Genomic DNA, 20,279 nt, shown 5'->3' with positions numbered 1-20,279 from the left:
TGAAAAGTATATGGGAGCTCACTTTCTGTGGCAACTTTCTCAGGATCAAGATTTTTCCTCAGACTTGACAGCAACTTTTGCAAATTCTCTGACATTGTTCTTAACTTCATTGACAATACGCCATTGCTTTTCTTTTTCTAGACCTTCCTCTTCAAGTTTAGTTACAGCTACCTCCAGGAACTTGTAGATATGGATTGGGAACAGTTCATTCTTGAGGTGACTGTTAGCTGGTACTTTCTTTACATTTAAAATGGCTTTAGAATCCTCACAAAGCATTCAGGAAAGTTCAGTTTTCACAGTGAAAAACTGTAGCAGCAATCCATGATACTCAATGTGTCACTATGTATGCTAGAGACAATAGGAGATTAGTCAATTCTTGGTACATCTGTATTCATGCAGAACACTTCACTAGGATCTTCTGTTATATATTCATTTGCAAAGCAAAATTTATTTTTTATTCTCTCTGTGAATTACATGAGGTATACAGGTGATGTGTTTCAAATTCTGATACAAAGCCTTAAGCTGTGAAAATTCAAAAAGCATGTAACTTGCCTTGTCTGTTACAAATCACACCTTGTATGCAACAGTTAGTCATAAGCTAACCATAATGCTATTGAAGATCTGCATGACTGTTGTAAAGTTAGTTTCTCAAGAAACTGAGTTTTAAACAACATTGGCCAGATTATCTTTCTAAGAATAAACATTTAGTTCATTTGTTGTTCATCTACCATTTATTGAATCATGTATAATATCTTTGATTTTTGTAATAGTTGAATCATACACAGACCTTTTGAAGAGTACATTCATCTGAAACAAATCTTTTGGTGTACTTTTCTAAATAACTTTTAGAACAGAATGTTTTAACTTGAAGAGTGGTTATCAGCTTGAATAAACACAGGAGTAATAATGATATAAAACTGAGTTGTCTATTTTATAAAAATGATTTATTAATGAATGATTGTTTGGAAGTAGTAGTTCTTTTACAGTTCCTTGTTTTTTACATCTTTACCAGTTTTAATGTTGACCTTCTTTTTTTTTGTCTACAATCACAATGTCAAGTACAATGTCACAAATCCCATAATTCACAATTGTTCCACCTGTAGCTATCTGACCTTTGAATATTTTTTTTGCAATATCTCTCAATTTACCATCTATTACTTTGGATTTCTGTATTTTACAAAATTATTCTTTAAATAAATAAATTTAAATAGTACAGTTCTTATTACTCTACTATACACAGGAAACTTTCTCATTATCATGTGGCTCTTTTCTTCTTGTTGCAGAGTGGCACTGCTGTTTGTGACTTGGGGACAGTTGTAGACAAAAAGAAAGTAACCAAAAAGTGTAGACTAATTCAAAATTTCAAAAATGATGCTACTTAACTCCTTGATAAATACAGTAGAACAGTGTTCCGCAACCTTTTTCTACTTGCAGCACACCATGACTCAACATGTCTCAACACAGCACACCAAAATGTTATTCCTTTCAAAAACATATGATATGATACTATTAATAATTACATAATGTCACTAACATATTATTATTATTATTAAACAGACATCAACACCTGTGATTAAATTTATTTTACATTTAATTTCTTAAAAAATACATGGCTTGTAATAAAGAATAACAATCATCATCTTATTTCATAAGTGCTGCAGCACTTATGAAATACCACTTGAAATACAACCATAAGAAACACAGCAACTGTGATAAAAATATATAAATAAAATAATCAATAAATATCAAGCAATGGGATCGGTTAGTATATACGTTAAAAACAATAATATTTAAAAATTGTAAAATTTTTAAAAATAAACGAGTTTCAAAAAATTAACTCTTTTTTATCCGATTTCGAATGAGCTAAGAACTGAGATGGACACTGAAAATTAACAAATATTCCTTACTTTATTGTTCTTTATCCATACGTTATTATCTGAATTATCCAAATGCATTTCACAAATTTCTTTGCTCTTCAGTGGATGAGACTCATCCACTGAAGAGGCACAAGAAATTTGTGAAATGCATTTGGATAATTCAGATAATAACGTATGGATAAAGAACAATAAAGTAAGGAATATTTGTTAATTTTCAGTGTCCATCTCAGTTCTTAGCTCATTCGAAATCGGATAAAAAAGAGTTAATTTTTTGAAACTCGTTTATTTTTAAAAATTTTACAATTTTTAAATATTATTGTTTTTAACATATAAATAAAACTTGAAATTAATAGCATATGTAAAAGTTCACGTCACACCTTTCACCTAGTGAGAGCACACTGGTTGCAGAACACTGCAGTAAAGCATCAATTATCCGAATATCGATAAACCAAAAGCTTTTCAGTCGGCAAATTTAAATTTCTGCTAGTGCTGTGGTGCTGCAATCTTTGGCTGTCTTGGGCTACTCCAATATTATTTTTGTTGGTGTGTGTGTTTTAGCTGGCAGCACTGGTGCGACCATGAGAGGGTACTTAAGGATGTTCCAGGATTTGAACGAATTTCAACATGGGATAGGTTAATATATTTTTTCGTACATAATCAGTTATCCAAAAAATTGATTTTCTGAACAACCCCAGTCCCCAATTGATTCGGATAATCGATGCTCTACTGTACCTCTAATAGTCATAGTAAGTGCAAACATAGTTTACACCAATGTACTGCTAATTTTAAAAATCGGTGCTGCACTTGAAATTCCTTTCCCTAGTAAAAATAAGTTCTGCTAATTGCTAACAATTTTAGCATTCATAAAACAAAACCTGTTGTTAGAAATATAAAATATTTGTACATTTATTCCAAATCATCATCATCATCTGTATATGGCTACTAAATTAAGCACCTATTCATCAGTTTTTCTGAACAAATGAGCTGAATTTTATAATTCAAAAAAATAAATTTTTTTATATAAAAATTTTGAATCCAACAATATAGATAACAAAAAAGCAAGCACTATTAAAAAATGTTATATATATATATATATATATATATATAAATTAATTAACTTAGTATATGTATGTCAGTATGATAAAACACAGGGAGAAAATCTCAAAGCAATATTTTCATCTGTTAATTAAAAAAAAAAAAAAAACAGAATTTTGCATATCCAAACAACATAGATCATCATATTTTTATATTTTTTCAAATAAAGCTTCCACAACTACTGCTATATCTTTCTGTTCTTTATAAAGTTAACATACATTAGGGAGAGGTTAAAAATGTACCACCTCCCAAATCATACCAATTTATCAATATTTTAAAATTTATTAACTTATTTTTCCTTCATCTTTTGAGTCAATTTTGAAATATAATGACTGCTGCTAACATCACAGCAATTTGGTTATGATTGTCCATCGTTTGTTTTTAGTGTACTTGTTAAAGAAAATTCAGGCTTTTGATTTATTATTTCATTGTCTTTGTAATAATTTGGATTAAGGTAAGCTAAAATATTTTAATTTTATAGTACTGTATAGTTAGATATATTTATAAGAAACATATTCATAACATAACATAACATACACATAATAGAACATAACATCAGTTATTAGGCAATTTTAAAGCTTATGAAGATGTTTATTTCACAAAATTGCATTGTATCTGAAATCACACCAGTGCAATGTGAGATATAGTTTTATTATTATTTTCAGTTTATTCTGCAATACCTGATAAATGAAAGTATGAAAAATAAAACTGGTTAGCTACATTTTATTTTTTATTACCCAAATTACATTTTACAGTCTAAATTATATTTCTGTGCTGTAAATAAAATGTGTCTTATAATAAATTTTTAAATAATTAAAAATTATTACATATTATTCACTTGTGAATTATTTCAATTTTTCATTTTATGTATCTAAAAAACAAAAACAGTAATAATGTATTATACATGGATTACATAATTTACAGGTTAAAATTTAATTGCAAAATGACAAATCACATAAAAATGAACTAAATCATATGTAAATTATCATTAGATCATTAGAGGATAAAATATACATTTTTAAATTTTACATCTCAATATATTAATAGATAAAAGAATAAAAATATATTAGAAAACAATAATCAGTATTATTACTGTTAGAACTAAAATCATTAGAATGTAACAAGCCTGTGCCATTCATTTGTGAAATATATTTCTAAAATAATTATTACAATGACAATGATAATAATACTCTCACTAGTCAACAATCTTGTCAAGATGAGAGATCTCCCCAATCTAATGGCCCAGAAAGCAATGCCAGCAAGAGCATAAGTTTCCAGTAAGGTCTATGAAGAAACATGAAGCAGAATGACACTACTTGTGGAGTAGTGTCTAATCTAGAATGAGCAGCTGCTAAAATAGTACCTGTTCTCCATGTTAGGAGTGTTTGGTTTATAAATACCTGGTTTTAGTTATATAAGCACACTCATTTCAGTGGAGAAAAAAAACAAAATGATTGTGACATACAGTATAATATTGACTCAGACATTTGGTTTGATGGGATATATCAATGTAACATATGAACAATCTGCCAATGGGGATGCCTCCTAAAAGGACTTTCTGTGGGAAACTGGCACCTATTGGTGTGTTAGACATGCAAAGAAAACCCAGAAAACTTCATACAACCAGCCTGTTGGTGAGGTACAAACAAACAACCACTACCAGTGTTTAGTGGTTATATCCACCTCACTACAGACTAACAAGGTTTGTACCTGTGAGTTAGGCAGAGGCTTATGTTCAAAAAAAGCTGTTAGCCCCCCTTGACCATCATTGTGAATGCAACACTGGCCCAAGTAAGGCTACTGCATCACAAACACAAACATTTGCTCTCACACACACAAACCCAGCCAAAGTGCTTTAGCAGCAGTTCAGTCATTGATCACAAGACTGAAAATCCATGTCAATGGATAAAGTGAATTCAAGATATGAATGAATTTATCTCCCATACCTATTAAATAATCACAAAACTGACATAATGACATGACAAATTCACACAAAAATACCCACATCTCACTGTTTGTTTTGTTAAGTTATGGCAACACAACACTTGGACAATCTGTCTAGGGAAGATTCCCTAAAAGAGGTCTTTTTAAGGGTAACTGGCCCCTATTCAGGCATTACAGACATGAAGAAATCCCAGAAAACTCCACATGGCCAGCCCGTTCTGGCGAGATGCAAACCCACAACTGAACTCCCAGTGTTCAGGGAACGGAACCGCTTGGCCACTGGTGAGCATCTCACTGTTGACCAGAGACGAACAATTACATACAACAACTTTATTTCACAAACAATGCTAGAATATACAAATAACATATTGCAAAATAAATACATCAACAGAAATACTACATGACATTGAAAACTAGAAATTCAGTGACAAAACTCAACAATATCAGCTCAATAAAACATATACCAGAAAACAATCTATGATACTATAGATACACAATTAATTAACACAATTTATTCCAAAAAACACTCACTAAAGATAAATATATAACTGACATTTATTTTGTTAGCTGGTGATGACCGAAATATGAAAAAATGAAAAAGTACAATGTTGATATTAATTTTTTCTGTGTTGTAATGAAAATATCACAGCAAATGAGCTATTTTATCCCCCACAAAAATAATACTATAATTCTCAATCATCATCATTAAATCCTCTAACTTGTATTTTCATCCTTCAATGTTCTTTTCAATTTTTTAGACACAATGAATGAAATTTATATATATACAGTAATACCTCGACTTACGCGATTTTCAAATCTCGTCAATTCGTCTTTTGTTTGAGCACCACGCAACTCTTGATTACTCACTCCCCACACAATTGTTCAGCTTACATGTTCGGACATGTCGCGCGGAATCGACACATAGCTACAATTTATTTTGTGTTATTTATTTCTGTGTTTGTTATATCTATGGGGACTTGAGAGACTCTACTATGTCATCCAAACAAAGTAAAACTGATTCTTCTGCATCAAACAAGAAAAGAAAAACTTTATCTTTGGAATGTAAAGTTAACATTATTGAAGACTTCGATACAAAAATGAAAATTTGTGAATTGGCAAAGAAGTTTGATCTATCGGAATCGACGGTCAGAACAATTATAAAAGGTAAAGAAAAAATTCTCGAGGCTGTGAAAACTTGACAGAAGGCCTCAGTTCAATTCAAAAGGGGTTACAAATTTTAGAAAATATAGACTCCAACAAAGAGCGCATTTCTTCTACAAAAAGAGAAATAAAAAAATTATTAGCATGCTATGAGGAAATTTTGCAGGAGAAAAAAAAAACAATCTTTGAGCTGTCAGACAAATTTGTTAGATTTTATGAAGCCTTCTACATCAAAATAACTTCGGTTTACGATTTTAATAATACACATGTATTATCTAAGATTTTATCAAACATTTTTTTCTAAATTATTGTTTTCTTTAGTCTCCAGCTCCAATTAAAAATAATTTGTATGTATTTATATGCGAAATTATACCCCAACTTACGCGGTTGTCGCTCGGTCCCATCTATTGCATAAGTTTGGGGTATTACTGTATATATAAAAAAATAAAGCTAGATGCATTCATTTTGATATTTGATAAAAGCCTAAATACATATAACACCCTGAACAATCAACTGTCAAAGGCAGTGTGTGAGACCTCAGGCTAATGAACAAATATTAAAAAAAAAAAAAAAAAAAAAAAAAAAAAAAAAAAAAAAAGATATTCACTTTGTAATTTTCTGTCATATTATATATATTTATACAAAAGTTTAGTATTAGACCTTAATCACATCATATTATAAAAAATATTAAATATATGTCACATAGTTGAAAGATTTTTTAAAAAATATAGATACATATATTATTAGAATTGAATCCTTAATGTGCTATTACTATATTATATTAATAGTGCAGAAACATAATAAAATAATTATTTTTGCAATATTCTTCCAATCTACTTTTAGTTGGTCAACTGATCAAGTAAATATTCCCTTTGACCAGTTAAAGATAACTGAAGTATGGATCAGTATGCTATTGAGTATTATTGTGTAGATATTGTTTTGTTGTTATTAACTGACATTTGTAAGGAAGTTTACAGTCCTTTATCAATAGTATGAAAGCTAAGGCTTTAATTTCAGTCCATCATAATAATAATAATCAGAATTAATGAAACATTCAATTTAAAATTTAATTTTCTTTTTACATACTATTTACAGTACATTCAATATGCATAATAAAACATACTGCTGTAAAGAATACATTGTACTAAATATTAGGTGAACTGTAATTTGAAAATTATGTATGTAAGCATTTCATTTTATTTAGTTTTATGTAATTAAAAATAAAAGTAAAATATTTTTATAAAATAAAATGCAATAATGAATTATTATTATTGTATATTTGACTAATTATTATATAGTGAATCTTCATTTCATATAAATTATTCTGCTGTTCACTACTTTATTAATTTATCCTTACTTACTATATTTAAGTGATCATGAATTGAAATTAGCCAATCATGTAAAACACAATCCTAAACCACCTGAATAATTTATTGATTTACATTGGATGATATACTATCAGCATAAAAAAATAATTAAATGCAATTATGAGTTTTATGATTCTATGTCATATCATATATATTAAAGTTACATTGGCCTCACTCACTGACATGAAATACTAGAATAGAAGCAAATTCTTACAGAAAATGAAATGATATAGTTGAATAAAGATATCAAGTAAAATGGGTGATCAGTTAACGAACAGTTCAGACAGTGAACAAATCAGATAATGAACACTTTCACAAAAGATTTTTATGTTCAGACAATGAACACTTCACAGAATAAACACAAAAAGAAGCGACATAATAACTAATACCAATTGGTGTTCCCTTGTCTCCAGGTAACAATTCAAAACCTTTCAGAGCACAGGAGATGCTCAACCCGATACCAATCAGATATTATTCCTCTGAACTTTGAAACTTTCCATTGTAATTCCAGCTTTTTGTTTACCTTTCTGACATAATTTTTTGTAGTCTTTGCAAGACTGTTGGGCACTCGTTAAGTTTTAGTTTTATGTTGGTTTCTATTTCCTAAAGGTAAGAGTTTAACAGTCCTATTGGATATTCGTTAACGGTTTAACACCAAAATTTCGAATTTCATTCGGGCCTCCATTTACATAACTCTTTCCTGCACTAGTTGATTTCTGTTCACTGAATTTTTGTGAGTGTTTTTCTGAACTTTTTATTTCAAAAAGACATTGATATTATTATGAAGCCTAAAAAGAGTGGAGTGTCAAGAACCATGCTCACCTTAAAAACCAAGCAAGAGATAATAGCCAAGGAAGAGAGTGGGCAGATGTCTGATGGTGCTAGGCAGTATAGCAGGGGTGTCCAAACCGCGGCCCGCGGGCCGCATGCGGCCCAACGCAAGTTGCAATGCGGCCCAATGAACGTGTAAACAAAACTGACAAGTTTATTTTATTTATTTATTTATTTATTTAAACGGCATCAACCACAAAAAAGAAGTCTCACAAAGCCGTAAAACTTTATATATATACTGTTGAGATGGCTATTTTTGAGCTACTTTTTAGAAAATTTTGCTACTTTTTTTTTGCTCTTTAGCTAACTCCGGCCCATAAATCCATGATTTCGTCCAATGTGGCCCAGAGAATCTGAAAGGTTGGACACCCCTGCAGTATAGCTTGAACAGGTTTACAGTAGACACAATCTTAGCTAAGAAAGATATAATCAAGAAAACTCAAGCAGCTAAAGGAGTAATGAAAATCACATCTGAGAAATAAAGATGTGCTAACTATGAGAAAATGGAGAGATTGCTTTTTGTTTCTTATTACATGTAAATAAACATAGTAAGAAAGTATATAATTTTTTACATATTTTTTGGAGTTTCCAAAATGAATTAATCAAATTCCCATAAACATCTGTGGTAAATTGATAATTGGTTAACGAACAGTCTTGGAACGGATTGTATTCATTAACTGATCACCCACTGTATATTATCAGAAAAATATGAAACTGAAAAATGTCAAATATTTTGAGCCAAGAGGCATGAAAGTTAAATCTTTGATGTATATCATGACATTCTGCAAGACAAGTGGTTAATTACTTCAATGCCTTCTAGGTCTACCTATTTTTAAAGATTTTTTTATTATTAATTTGCTATGCATTATCTTAATTTTTCTTGTTTTGTTATTGATTACTCTATTAGATTTTTTTATCATTTGTAATTATTTAATCAATACACAGAAAATATTTTTCAATTTTTTCATTATAAAGTTATGAACTTTGTTTTCTAATATATAACTTGATATAAACCTCTGCATCATTTCCTTACTTTTTATAATTCAAATGATAAAATACATTTTAGCCATTGCCCTCCCTCATCTGTCTTTCTTACATAAGTATAATTTAACAATTTTAAGTAACACATTACAAATTATATACAAATAAACATCACACTAAACCCGATAACATTAAGCCAATAAATCACCAACTGCCAATATCCAAAAGTTAGCCCGATCATTTACGGCAGTTGGTGATTTATTGGCTTACAAATTATAATTTTGATATATTTTTTCCGCCCTTCTTCTTTTGAAATAACATACCTCTTGGCAACATTTCTTTAAAACATTTCTATGCATAATTGGTTTCCCCAAATTCATATTCCACAAAAAATTTTTATGAATATTTCCAGACTGCACATATTTATAAATACACTATCAATCTTAAACTATAATGTATAAAAATTAATATTGTTTTCATATACTATAAAATACTGTTTTTATAAAGTATTATTAAACATTGCAAGAAAAATATGGAGATCACAAAGCAATAGAAATTATCAAAGTTGGAACCAGTAATATGCTTTGAAATACATTGAGAAAATATCTTTTTAATTATGGCATAATTTTAATTATAGAAATGATTCTGTGAGAGAAATAAATAAATCTAAAATGAAGATAAAGTTGCCTATAAAAAAGTAAATACATTCTGCCTATTGCAAACATATATGCCGTAAGTTATTGTGATATCTATGTGAAAAAAACAGATTTACAAGTATTGTAATTTCATATAATTTGAACATTTATAATTAAAATGACAATTAAAATTATACCAAGCAATAAAAATTATTAAAAAATAATAAATTAGACATGTTCATAAAGAAAATGATAACAAACAAAATCATTAAAGGTTAATTAAGAATAATGTGACAAAACAACAATTTCCATCATTGGATTTCTGGAGAGTTAGTAAATGCAGAAAAAGGAATAGGAAGATACCTTGAAATGTTTGAAACAAAACAAAAAAGCAAAAATACTCTCTGCATTTGTTTGTTTCTTAAGGGACAAAGTACATCTTTTTCAGAAATGAATGTCTTCTCAAACACAAAATAATTACAATAATAGAGTTTAAAAAATGATCATTTGATTCTTTTGAATAAAAAATGTACAATCAGAAATTTAAAATTAATAATATTACTCATTTTGTATGCAGAAAATCCTAGTATTATAAAGATTCAAAGCAACTAGCATTCAAATCAGATAGACTGACTTACAAAATATTGTTTGACTTTGACATGTTAGTGTCTCATTTTTGAAGTTTTATACATAAAGTTGAATAAATTTGTAAAAATTCATTCGATTTATTTAGTTACATATTAAATCTTCCTATTTTGTTTGTTTCTTATTAAATAAATTTATACACATTTAAAATAAAATTGCATGTAACTATTTAAAAATTATTCGTATTCAAAACTATATTTGAACATAATTTAAAAATTAACTTTTATATCTAAGAAATACCAAAAGTGTATTTTAATCTTAATTCTTTTCAGTTTATTTTAATATTTTATAAATTAAAAAAAATTCAGCTTATACCTGTAAAAACTATGATGTAATTTCAAACTGAACAACTAAAATTGCCTTGCCTTATTTAAATATTTGGGAAGATATATAAATTTTTATCTTCCAGAAATAGAAATCCCTACACTCTGAAAAGAGTTTTTCAATCACAGATTATTGATGTATAAGTCAATAAGAATTAATACAACTGATGTCAAACAGTCTGTATAATCATATTTATATAGGCCTATCCATTCTAATTCCTCATACACACACTATAATTCCAATATTAAAAAATTACAATTTGTTCACCACCACAAATAAGTTTTCTTGATAATTCTATTTAAGATTTCTTAATACAGATGTCCTTACATTTTAGTTATTGTGACAAAATCTAAAACTAATTATTAATCCTACATTATAGTCAAATTTTTAAAAGTGATTTCTTTATTCACATATAAGGAAATGTTAATTCAGAAAAAGATATTTCTTTTAGAATCAAACATTCATTTTATACTGTTCTTTGAAAGACCTAAGTGAAAATATTGTGCAACTTGGAATAATAAGTACCAATGTCAAAATACCCATGACATTGGACCTTATTCTTCCAAGCCACAGATTTCTTCTAATATGTTGACGTCTTTTGATTTATTCTAATACACAGCTTTATATGAAAAATTAAATTATCTAAATAAGTTACTGCAATATAAATCGCATTTGTTACTCTTGAATTTCATCAGAAAGCAATTAAAATGGTAATAATGAAATAAATATAAAAAATATACTATGATTCTAATGCAACTAATTAAAACTGTTTTCTTAAATACTTAATATTTTTGGAAACTTTATGTATTTAATCAGGTAAATTTTAATTCATAAATTCACTCCTATTTTTATATATATATTAATACAAATTTTAATCAACTTTCATATCAAACTTCTTTTTTATTCTCATTTTTTTTTTACTTTGAACAATAAAAATTTATCAATAATAAATTAATTATGAATTATTAGCTTAATAGTTGATTAGTTACATATTATAAATCTACTTATTATAGTCACTTTGGAACATGCCTACACACTAAATATTAAGTGAGATAAAGTAAATAAGACAACAATTAATTTCCTCCTGTCACTGCAAAGAAGCAAATAATATTGTATGTAATGGTATATATATAACAATAGAAAAACTGTATAGCTTGAAGATTTATTAATTACAATTATTATTATTATTATTAATTCATTGCAGCTAGTATATATTTAAAGTAAGATGTACCAACAATTTAAATTGTAAGCAAACAACAATTAAAATAATTAACATTCAGGATGACGATTTAAAGATAAATCAATTAAAATCAAAACTAAAGAAGAAGCTGGCTTGACTCAGGATCTACTTATTCTCAGTACAAATTTGTTTTGCATGAACATATATTGAACTCAGTTTTAAGATGACTCCATTTAATCCTACATTGTTCCAGCTATAATCATTACTTCCCAATATCATCCAATCAAATAAAAGATACTTGGTGTAGTTGAGTACTGTACATCATTGTTTATCCATGCACTTAGCTAATAATAATGAAAAAAACGAAAAAGAAAAAATTTCTCAGAAAAGAGAAAAATGTACTAGCAGAAATAATAAATCATTCTGAGATTAAAGACAGAAGTTTACTTCTCAGACTTTATAGAAGAAAAAAGAAGATTGGAAATTGTTCATCAACAAATTTTATCTTCTTCCTGACCATCCAGATTAGGAGTCACCAAATGTTTTTTCACAGCAGGCCAGATAACTGAAAAAAATGATAAGCATGGGCCATATAACAATTTCTTTTCAATATAGTACACTAAATACACAAAAAATAAAAACAATCAACATATTTATTTACTAATACACACACATAATTGCTACAGCAAGCTCCTAATTGCTTTTCTTAGAAACTTCATTGCACACAAAGCGCTCTGATATCCAGTCACAAAATGTCACCAAATTTTTTATTTCACTGATTTTCCTAAAAATTATATTACTATCAGATGAAAAAACCAGAATGGACCAATTTTGGCATTTTTACTTACACTTATTTTAATTTTTCTACCTAGTAAGTTTATCTACAATCTATGATTTTTCTAATTAAATAATTATATTTTAGCTCATTTGTGACACAATGTGGCAGCAGGCTGGGTCTGGCCCGCAGGACATAGTTTGGTGACCCCTGATCCAGATCATATAATAGAAAAATTGATAGGTTTTTATTAAATTTCACCAAACACTTTGAATTATATTTTGAAACTTGTTAACTCTAATAACATTACATGACTGATAATAATATCCATGACTACAATTAGTGAATTCTACTATATTTTGAAAATTATACAGTATATGGTTAATGTTAATTAATAACTATTAAGTAATACATTACTCCTGATATCAACTCAACATTAACTTCACATTTTCATACAATACAATATTTATCTGTCAGATTATGAAACTATTTTTCACTACTTTCACTCTATTACTAATAGCTTTCATGACTTTTATCTGATTTTTCAGTGGATTTTTTTAGTAAAAACTTTTTATCCTTTAGCAAATAATTTTATCATTACATTATTATTGTTATTCATAAAATAATGACAGACATTGATGGGATGGAATAGATAATCAATTTAAAACTATCATCCAACCTACATAGAGAAAATGTTAAAAATTTAAATAACAACAGTTAAATTGAAACAAAGTTTAAAACTATTATCATATAATTAAAGAAAAAAAAAAACCAAGAGAAGATATATCTAATTAAATTCTGAAAATAAAGTTAATCATGGCCTAATGATTATAATACAAAAGTGTTTTGTTATTACTATATTAGAAGCATTATTTTAGTCCCTAGACCAGGGATGGCAAACCTTTTTGAGTCTGCGTGCCATATTACAAGCATACTTAGCTTTAAAGATGTTAATGCGTGCCAATGTCTTAGACTTCGAATAATGATATTTAAAGAAATTAAACGAATATGCTTTAATTCGAATAAACGTAAAAAATCTGATAGAAAAAAAGATGATCAGGTGATAAACAGAAAGGATGATTGAAAAAGACAGAAATTATATGATACATTACATGCCAGATGATTTCTCTTACGTGCCACTTTGGGGACACATGCCATAGGTTTGCCACCCCTGCTTTAGACCATCAACAATTTAAGTCCACTGATATAACATGGCAGCTATATAGAAAATATCTAAAATGGAATGTTTTATAAAAAATACATAAATAACCAATTCTGTTCTATAATATACGACCTCAAACATAAAAATATAAAATTTGTATATTAATTTGCATAAAGTAAAGCATTATTGAATTTCATGTGTACACATTCTAAAAAGTTCACATAGAAGTGAATTGAAAATTTCAAGAAATACAGTATTTAAGATTTTATATAAACTACTTTGAAATTATTTCTTATTCAAAATTTTGATGTTTATAATTATGCAAGAATCAGCACATAAATTAAAGCACTTATAATTGTTACATTGTATAAATGTATAAAAAAATAGTAATCAATAGTCAGATTATTTTTGATATTCCAGAATGTATTTATTCCAAAGGGCTAGATATATGTTTACAAATAATAGATGTAGCAAAAATGGTATTATATATTGCAGAATCAGGCAGATATATCTATCATATTGAAAAAATGGCATAAAATTGCAGTGTCATTTTAATGATATATAAATATAGTGTATTTTATTGTTTTCAAAATCTCTTAGGAATAGAAAAAATGACCTTTAACTGAATTATTATTGGCCTTCTCTAAATGTTTTTTATTCAATGACATATATTAATAACTTGTTTCTAAAATTTTCAAAACATTTTTATTTTAATTTATTTAAGATATTATGATTAAAAATTTGTGAAATACTGTATTTTCAATTGACAAAATTTACTGATATAATTTTCAAAAGCTTATGAAAAGACAATAAATGATCAGTAAAATATTCCTTTATTTAAATATATATTTAAAAAATTAAGTATTTAAATTAAAATTTATGGAAATTAAATTAGTCTTTAAAGATTTTAATTTTACTTCAACTGCATCATTTTAAATAAATTAATTTTATTTCAAATTCCAAGATTTCATTTTTTTACAGGATTAAAGGAATTTCTTGTCACAATGTGTGATTCCAGCCAAATTAACCACTCTGGTGGAAAAAATTCTAATTAGTCTGTGTTTTAAGATTTACAATTGTTGAAGGTTTGAAACATTATTGCCATAAACCACAATATACAACTAGCTAGCGTACATTATCCCTATATCATTTCTTATGAGAACAAGGGGCACTTAAGAAACAAGTCATGTAGTAAATTTTTATAATGCTTTATATTTATTTACAATATATAAATATTTTAAACACTGCAAACAATTTTAAAAATTATTCCAAAGACTCACCAAGCACTCCTGATATCAATACAACTTAATTTATTCAAAGATTCAAATCCAATTCTAAATACAGACAACCTGGTATAATATGATAATATAAAATCTTGTATAGTATATGTGAAACCATACACTACACAAGGACTAAATACCAATATGAAAAAAAGGATTGCATTCCAAAAGATAACAATAATCAACTAAATTTGCAAAATAAGATATTCTGCATTAATTAATTAACAAGTTTTTAATTTTCTATTCATTATAATTTATGATCTGAATAGTTGCTTCTTTTAAATTTAAACTTTTGGCAATATATAATATCTTTTCTCCTTTTTCAAAGCAATCCAAAATTCATTTCTCTAGAATAAAAGATATATTCTCTTTTGACTGCAAGTTTTTACTTTCATTAGTCATAATTTAGGAGTGAAATTTAATTCATAACAAAGAAATTATTCCAATACAATTCTTAAGTTGTGATATATAGCCAGAAAAATTGATAATTGATTAAATAAAAATCAAAATAAGTTAAATAAAACCTAAAGTCACAACATTTAACTGTCTCAAACAAGTTCAATAGTGCAGAACCTAACAGGGATTTGCCAATTAAGTGTTAGAATTTACCAATACTGTTTAGTTGTTGTTATTTTTTTAACAGATAGTGAATCAATAACAGATATTCACAAAAAAGAATGGAAATGTCAAATATTTACATCTAACATAAAAGCAAGGCTTTTCCCAAACAAAAGCACAGAACTATTGTGTTATGACAATTTTGCTACAACTCTATCATTAAATTAAATCATGTTATCAAAGTTTTGTGTTATACAATTATTATTTGTATATATTAAATTTTGATCTTGAAATATCTTAGGCTTATAAAAATAAATTTTGATCCTATGTTAAATATTGCAACTATCCAGAAAGTAAACAAAAATAATGTACAAATGTAGCATTTGATTTTTATGAAGTATCAGCAACATAAATACATTTGTAATCCTTTACAACTATTTTTGTTAAATTTTCTTTTTTAAAAGTGAAAGTAAAACTGATTCTATAAGATGAGAAATGAATGCTGAAGATTGCAAACATGATTCAGTAAGAATAATATTAGCCAAATTATTTTCTTAAAATTTGACCAATATAATTTATGTTCACTATACTTTCACCTTTTTTCAAATAATGGTATCTGATTAATATCTGATTAATAAAAATTAAACATCATTTAATGTCAATGTAAACAAACTTGCTCTGTTTATATATATGCCATTTTAAATTTATTCAGCACACAACTATAGTTCATTGAAATTGTCAATATAGCTACTGGAGTTTATATTTCTTATGGAAATAGTAACTAATTTTACAATAATTTTTACAATTTGCATCTTTAATGCCAAATAATGCATTTTAGATTTTATATATCTGGAAATTTATTGATAGTAGTTTATTGGTTATACAGCTTTTATTTATGTTAAAATAAATTACACACTATTAATACAGCTTTGAAATGTTCCAGAATAGAGCATTCAATTTATAAAATATAGTCATAACTTTTTATTGAATGATGAGTTCTATGGAATAAGGTATCTAAATTAAATGTTTGTTTTCAGAAATTCTAAAAACTCTTCTTTTCCATGAGTTTTGTTATGAAGTTTAATATGCTTGAGTAAAGTAGAGCAAGGAGAATATCTGTATCCATAAAACCCTACTTGATGTAAATAATAAAACACATAAGTGAAAAAGATATCAAAGTACACTTAGGAAGCTTATTTCACAGAACTCTTCATTTTTAAGACTCCATTCTCAGCAACTAAATTCTTAATACAGTGTAGATCGTGAAAATGTTTTTTGAAAAAAAATTCCTTTATGAATGCCTTGCATAATTTTTCATTTTTATGTCAAATCAAGTTAACTAAATTATCATTTAATTGTGATAATGATTTATAGAGCAATAAAATACATTTGGTCAATAGGTAAATCATCTGAAACTAGAAAACTGATTACTGATTAATTTTTAATGATTTATTTTAACACTTAAGTTGATAGGAAGAAATGGGGGAAATACTTAATTTATTTAAATAATAATATATTGAACAGAAACCACACATACAATATTTGGAAAAAACTATCACCATCTATAATCTCCAAAAACCACAAACTATAAATAAATTTATGAATACTACTACAAAATTCTATCTTCTTAAAAGCAAGAATGATTCAACTCACTTTCAAATCTATTTAGTTTAAAACTTTTAAAGAAATGAACAATGATATTGAATAGCAAAGTAAGAATTTAAGAAATTTTTTTTTTTATGATTGATTGTCATAAATATATATTACAGTATAAATCTGATTTATTAAATTTCTCAATCAATTTAAATTTATATCCAATCTTTTTTATCGTAAAAGCAAGACCTAATATACTTCATTTTTAAATATTTTTTTAAACTGTAATACCAGATTTCATATAAGAAAATCTGCATTATAAATTTTAAAATCAAAATAGTACTGATTTCCAGAATAGAGCATTTTGAAGATTTAGTTAGAAAGAGGGTCAGAAAACTGGTAGTGAAAGGAAGGAGAAAGACCAAGGCTGTGTTGGAGAGATAAGGTGGAGGAAGACTTGAATCAGATGGGACTTGAGAGAAGATGATAGGAAGAAATGGAGGAAACATATTAGAGAAGGAAATGCCGACACCATATAAACATGGGAAAAGGCAATGATGATGATGTAGTGGTAGTACTGATTTCATGTTTATATAATACATATTAATTTTCACATATAGAGATATTTTTAAAATTTCTGGATATTTATTATTACATCTTGTACTTTTTTCTTTGTATTTTATTCTTATGTAACAACATATCTTTGGCTATTAGTTTTGAACTTATCACACTTTTTATGAATACTGACTGGGCTTTTTTTCTCTATTCTGTAATAAATTCCAACTCCAATACATACAATTTGGGTTTTTCCCCCTTTTCAGTCAGAGTAATACATTTAAAACAATCATTTTAAAGGCTTACTCCAACCGAAGACAGGAGAACTGCAAAATGTACTGCACATACCAGAATTAGAATTTATTAAAAAGTAAAGAGAAAAAAGCCAAAAATTCCTAAAAAAAAAAGTGGTGCAGTAAGTCCAAAACTAATAGCCGTAGCTAATATAAGAATAAAATTTCTGGATATTATTCTGCAATAAAACAAAGAATAACTTAAAGGAATTCAAATTATAAATAATCACGCATCTTGTTCATACTGAAATTTAATAAAATTGGTTCCAACAATAAATAAATAAAATTATAACAATTTTTATAAATCACGTGATAAAATTTATGCAAATGAATCAATTACGCAACAATTAAACGTTAACATATTTTAACACAAATCGAACACCAGAGTAACACTTAAAATTGATTAAAAAAAACAAAAAAAAACCGATCGGCTTAGAACTGTCATATAATAAACTCATCTAAGCACATTTTTAATATATAAACTAATTTAAATATATAAAATACTCGTATATTTTCCAATTTCTCTAACGAATGAACGTAATAAACAGATTCAAACAACATCAATTTCAATAAACGTATTTCCGAAACCGGATCGATTAAGCCTAACTCTGCCATAACCTAAACAACTTGTAATCGTGTTAATAAAATAATAAATTAAACGTAAATTAGAAATTTTAATCGAAATAAGGATACTTGCTGCACTATTCTCTGAGTTGCTGTATCTGGTGATTGTGATTCTTTTAATAATTTTAATATTTGTCTCAAACCGTCTTCTTGGGGTTGCCAAACTGTCGCCATGTTTTCTCTCATCGTTGACGTCATCACGAAAATAGTTCCGCACTTAAGATCTTTCGGGAAATCGATATACGAAATTTCATTAGGTAAAGAAAGAAAGAAAGAAGAAGGGGGAAAAAATGTAATGTAAATTTTATAATTTCTTTTAATTGTTAAAAAAATTAAATTTTGTTTTATTTTTACAAATTTCGTATTTATAAAGTTTAAACTTCTCAAAAATTTTTATTTTCGATATTCTTTGTTTTATTCAAGTACAATATTTTCGAAATGCACGTGCTTCATACGTACACAATTTTCAATAATTTGAAATAAATAAAACATCGAATTTAAATTTTAATTATTTATTAGAATTTATTATTTTACGTAAGACGTTCTTTTAAAAATAAACAATTGAAAATTTTAATAACAGTATATTGTTATTACGTAAGTGTCTACAACTATTCCGAACGTTGAATTATTGTTATTTCTTTTAAACAATTGTGAATTTTAAAATATTCGTAATAATTTTTAAATAATTATTTTCGTTGAAAATGCGGAAATTTGTCGTAAAATACGCTTTATTTTATGGTTATTGATCAACGGTCTTATTACGGCGCATGCTCTAAATTTTTCAAATTCTTTTCAAACGTATTTGAATTTATGATCTTGACCTTCATCTTATAGAAAATGATGTTATTATAAATTCATTTTTTTTAAATTTTAATAAAAATAATAAAGTTATTCGGCTTTCATTCGAAAATACAATGAATGGAACATTAGTTCGGGGAATTTTATTTTAAATTATTTTATTGTAACGAAGACGATTATTGCACTTGAGAATTTCTTACTGTATTTATTAAATTAAGAGCAAAATAATACAGTATATAAAATACCCGAAAAGATTATAGTTTATTGTTATTTCTTTTAAACAATTATACTTTCAGGAGTAATAACGAACAGTATGCAATAATAATATTTAATAAATATTTTCAGCACTTTCGTTATTAAATTTTTCATTAATTTTTCAGTATACATCCATCATTTTGCACAATTTCTGTTTATATATAAATCTTGATGAAATTTTGAAAGAGAATTACTGATAAATTATTAACAAGATGTATAAAAATATATAAATATCCGACAATTAGAATTAACAAAATTTGCCATAAACTTCCGCTGGTTAAATGATTGTCTCTCTCAAATACGTTGTTTGTAGCTCGCCATTATTAATATTTGAAAATTTTAAAGA

The 20,279-nt window shown here is 26.9% G+C and overlaps 1 protein-coding gene across 4 annotated transcripts in view; it reads right to left on the bottom strand.

Annotated features, from left to right (window-relative positions):
- The window catches only part of Tnpo (transportin 1), a 75,267-nt gene extending 56,149 nt beyond the window's left edge, over positions 1 to 19,118 (bottom strand). For 2 of the 4 annotated variants that reach the window (XM_067268530.1, XM_067268529.1), the window contains exon 1: positions 18,950 to 19,116. In XM_067268530.1, coding sequence (XP_067124631.1) covers positions 18,950 to 19,078 — 129 coding nt within the window. In that variant the 5' untranslated portion in view covers positions 19,079 to 19,116. Of the gene's footprint in view, positions 1 to 18,949 lie in introns of all 4 variants that reach the window. The other 2 variants (XM_067268532.1, XM_067268531.1) reach the window with 2 other exon arrangements.
- Positions 19,119 to 20,279: the final 1,161 nt, after the last annotated feature.

Source organism: Centruroides vittatus, unplaced genomic scaffold (assembly GCF_030686945.1).
Source record: "Centruroides vittatus isolate TY-2023 unplaced genomic scaffold, ASM3068694v2 contig_329, whole genome shotgun sequence".
Classification (NCBI taxonomy): Eukaryota; Metazoa; Arthropoda; class Arachnida; order Scorpiones; family Buthidae; genus Centruroides; species Centruroides vittatus.
Note: the sequence above shows the minus strand (reverse complement) of the source record. Positions and strands in the feature narration are given on the sequence as shown.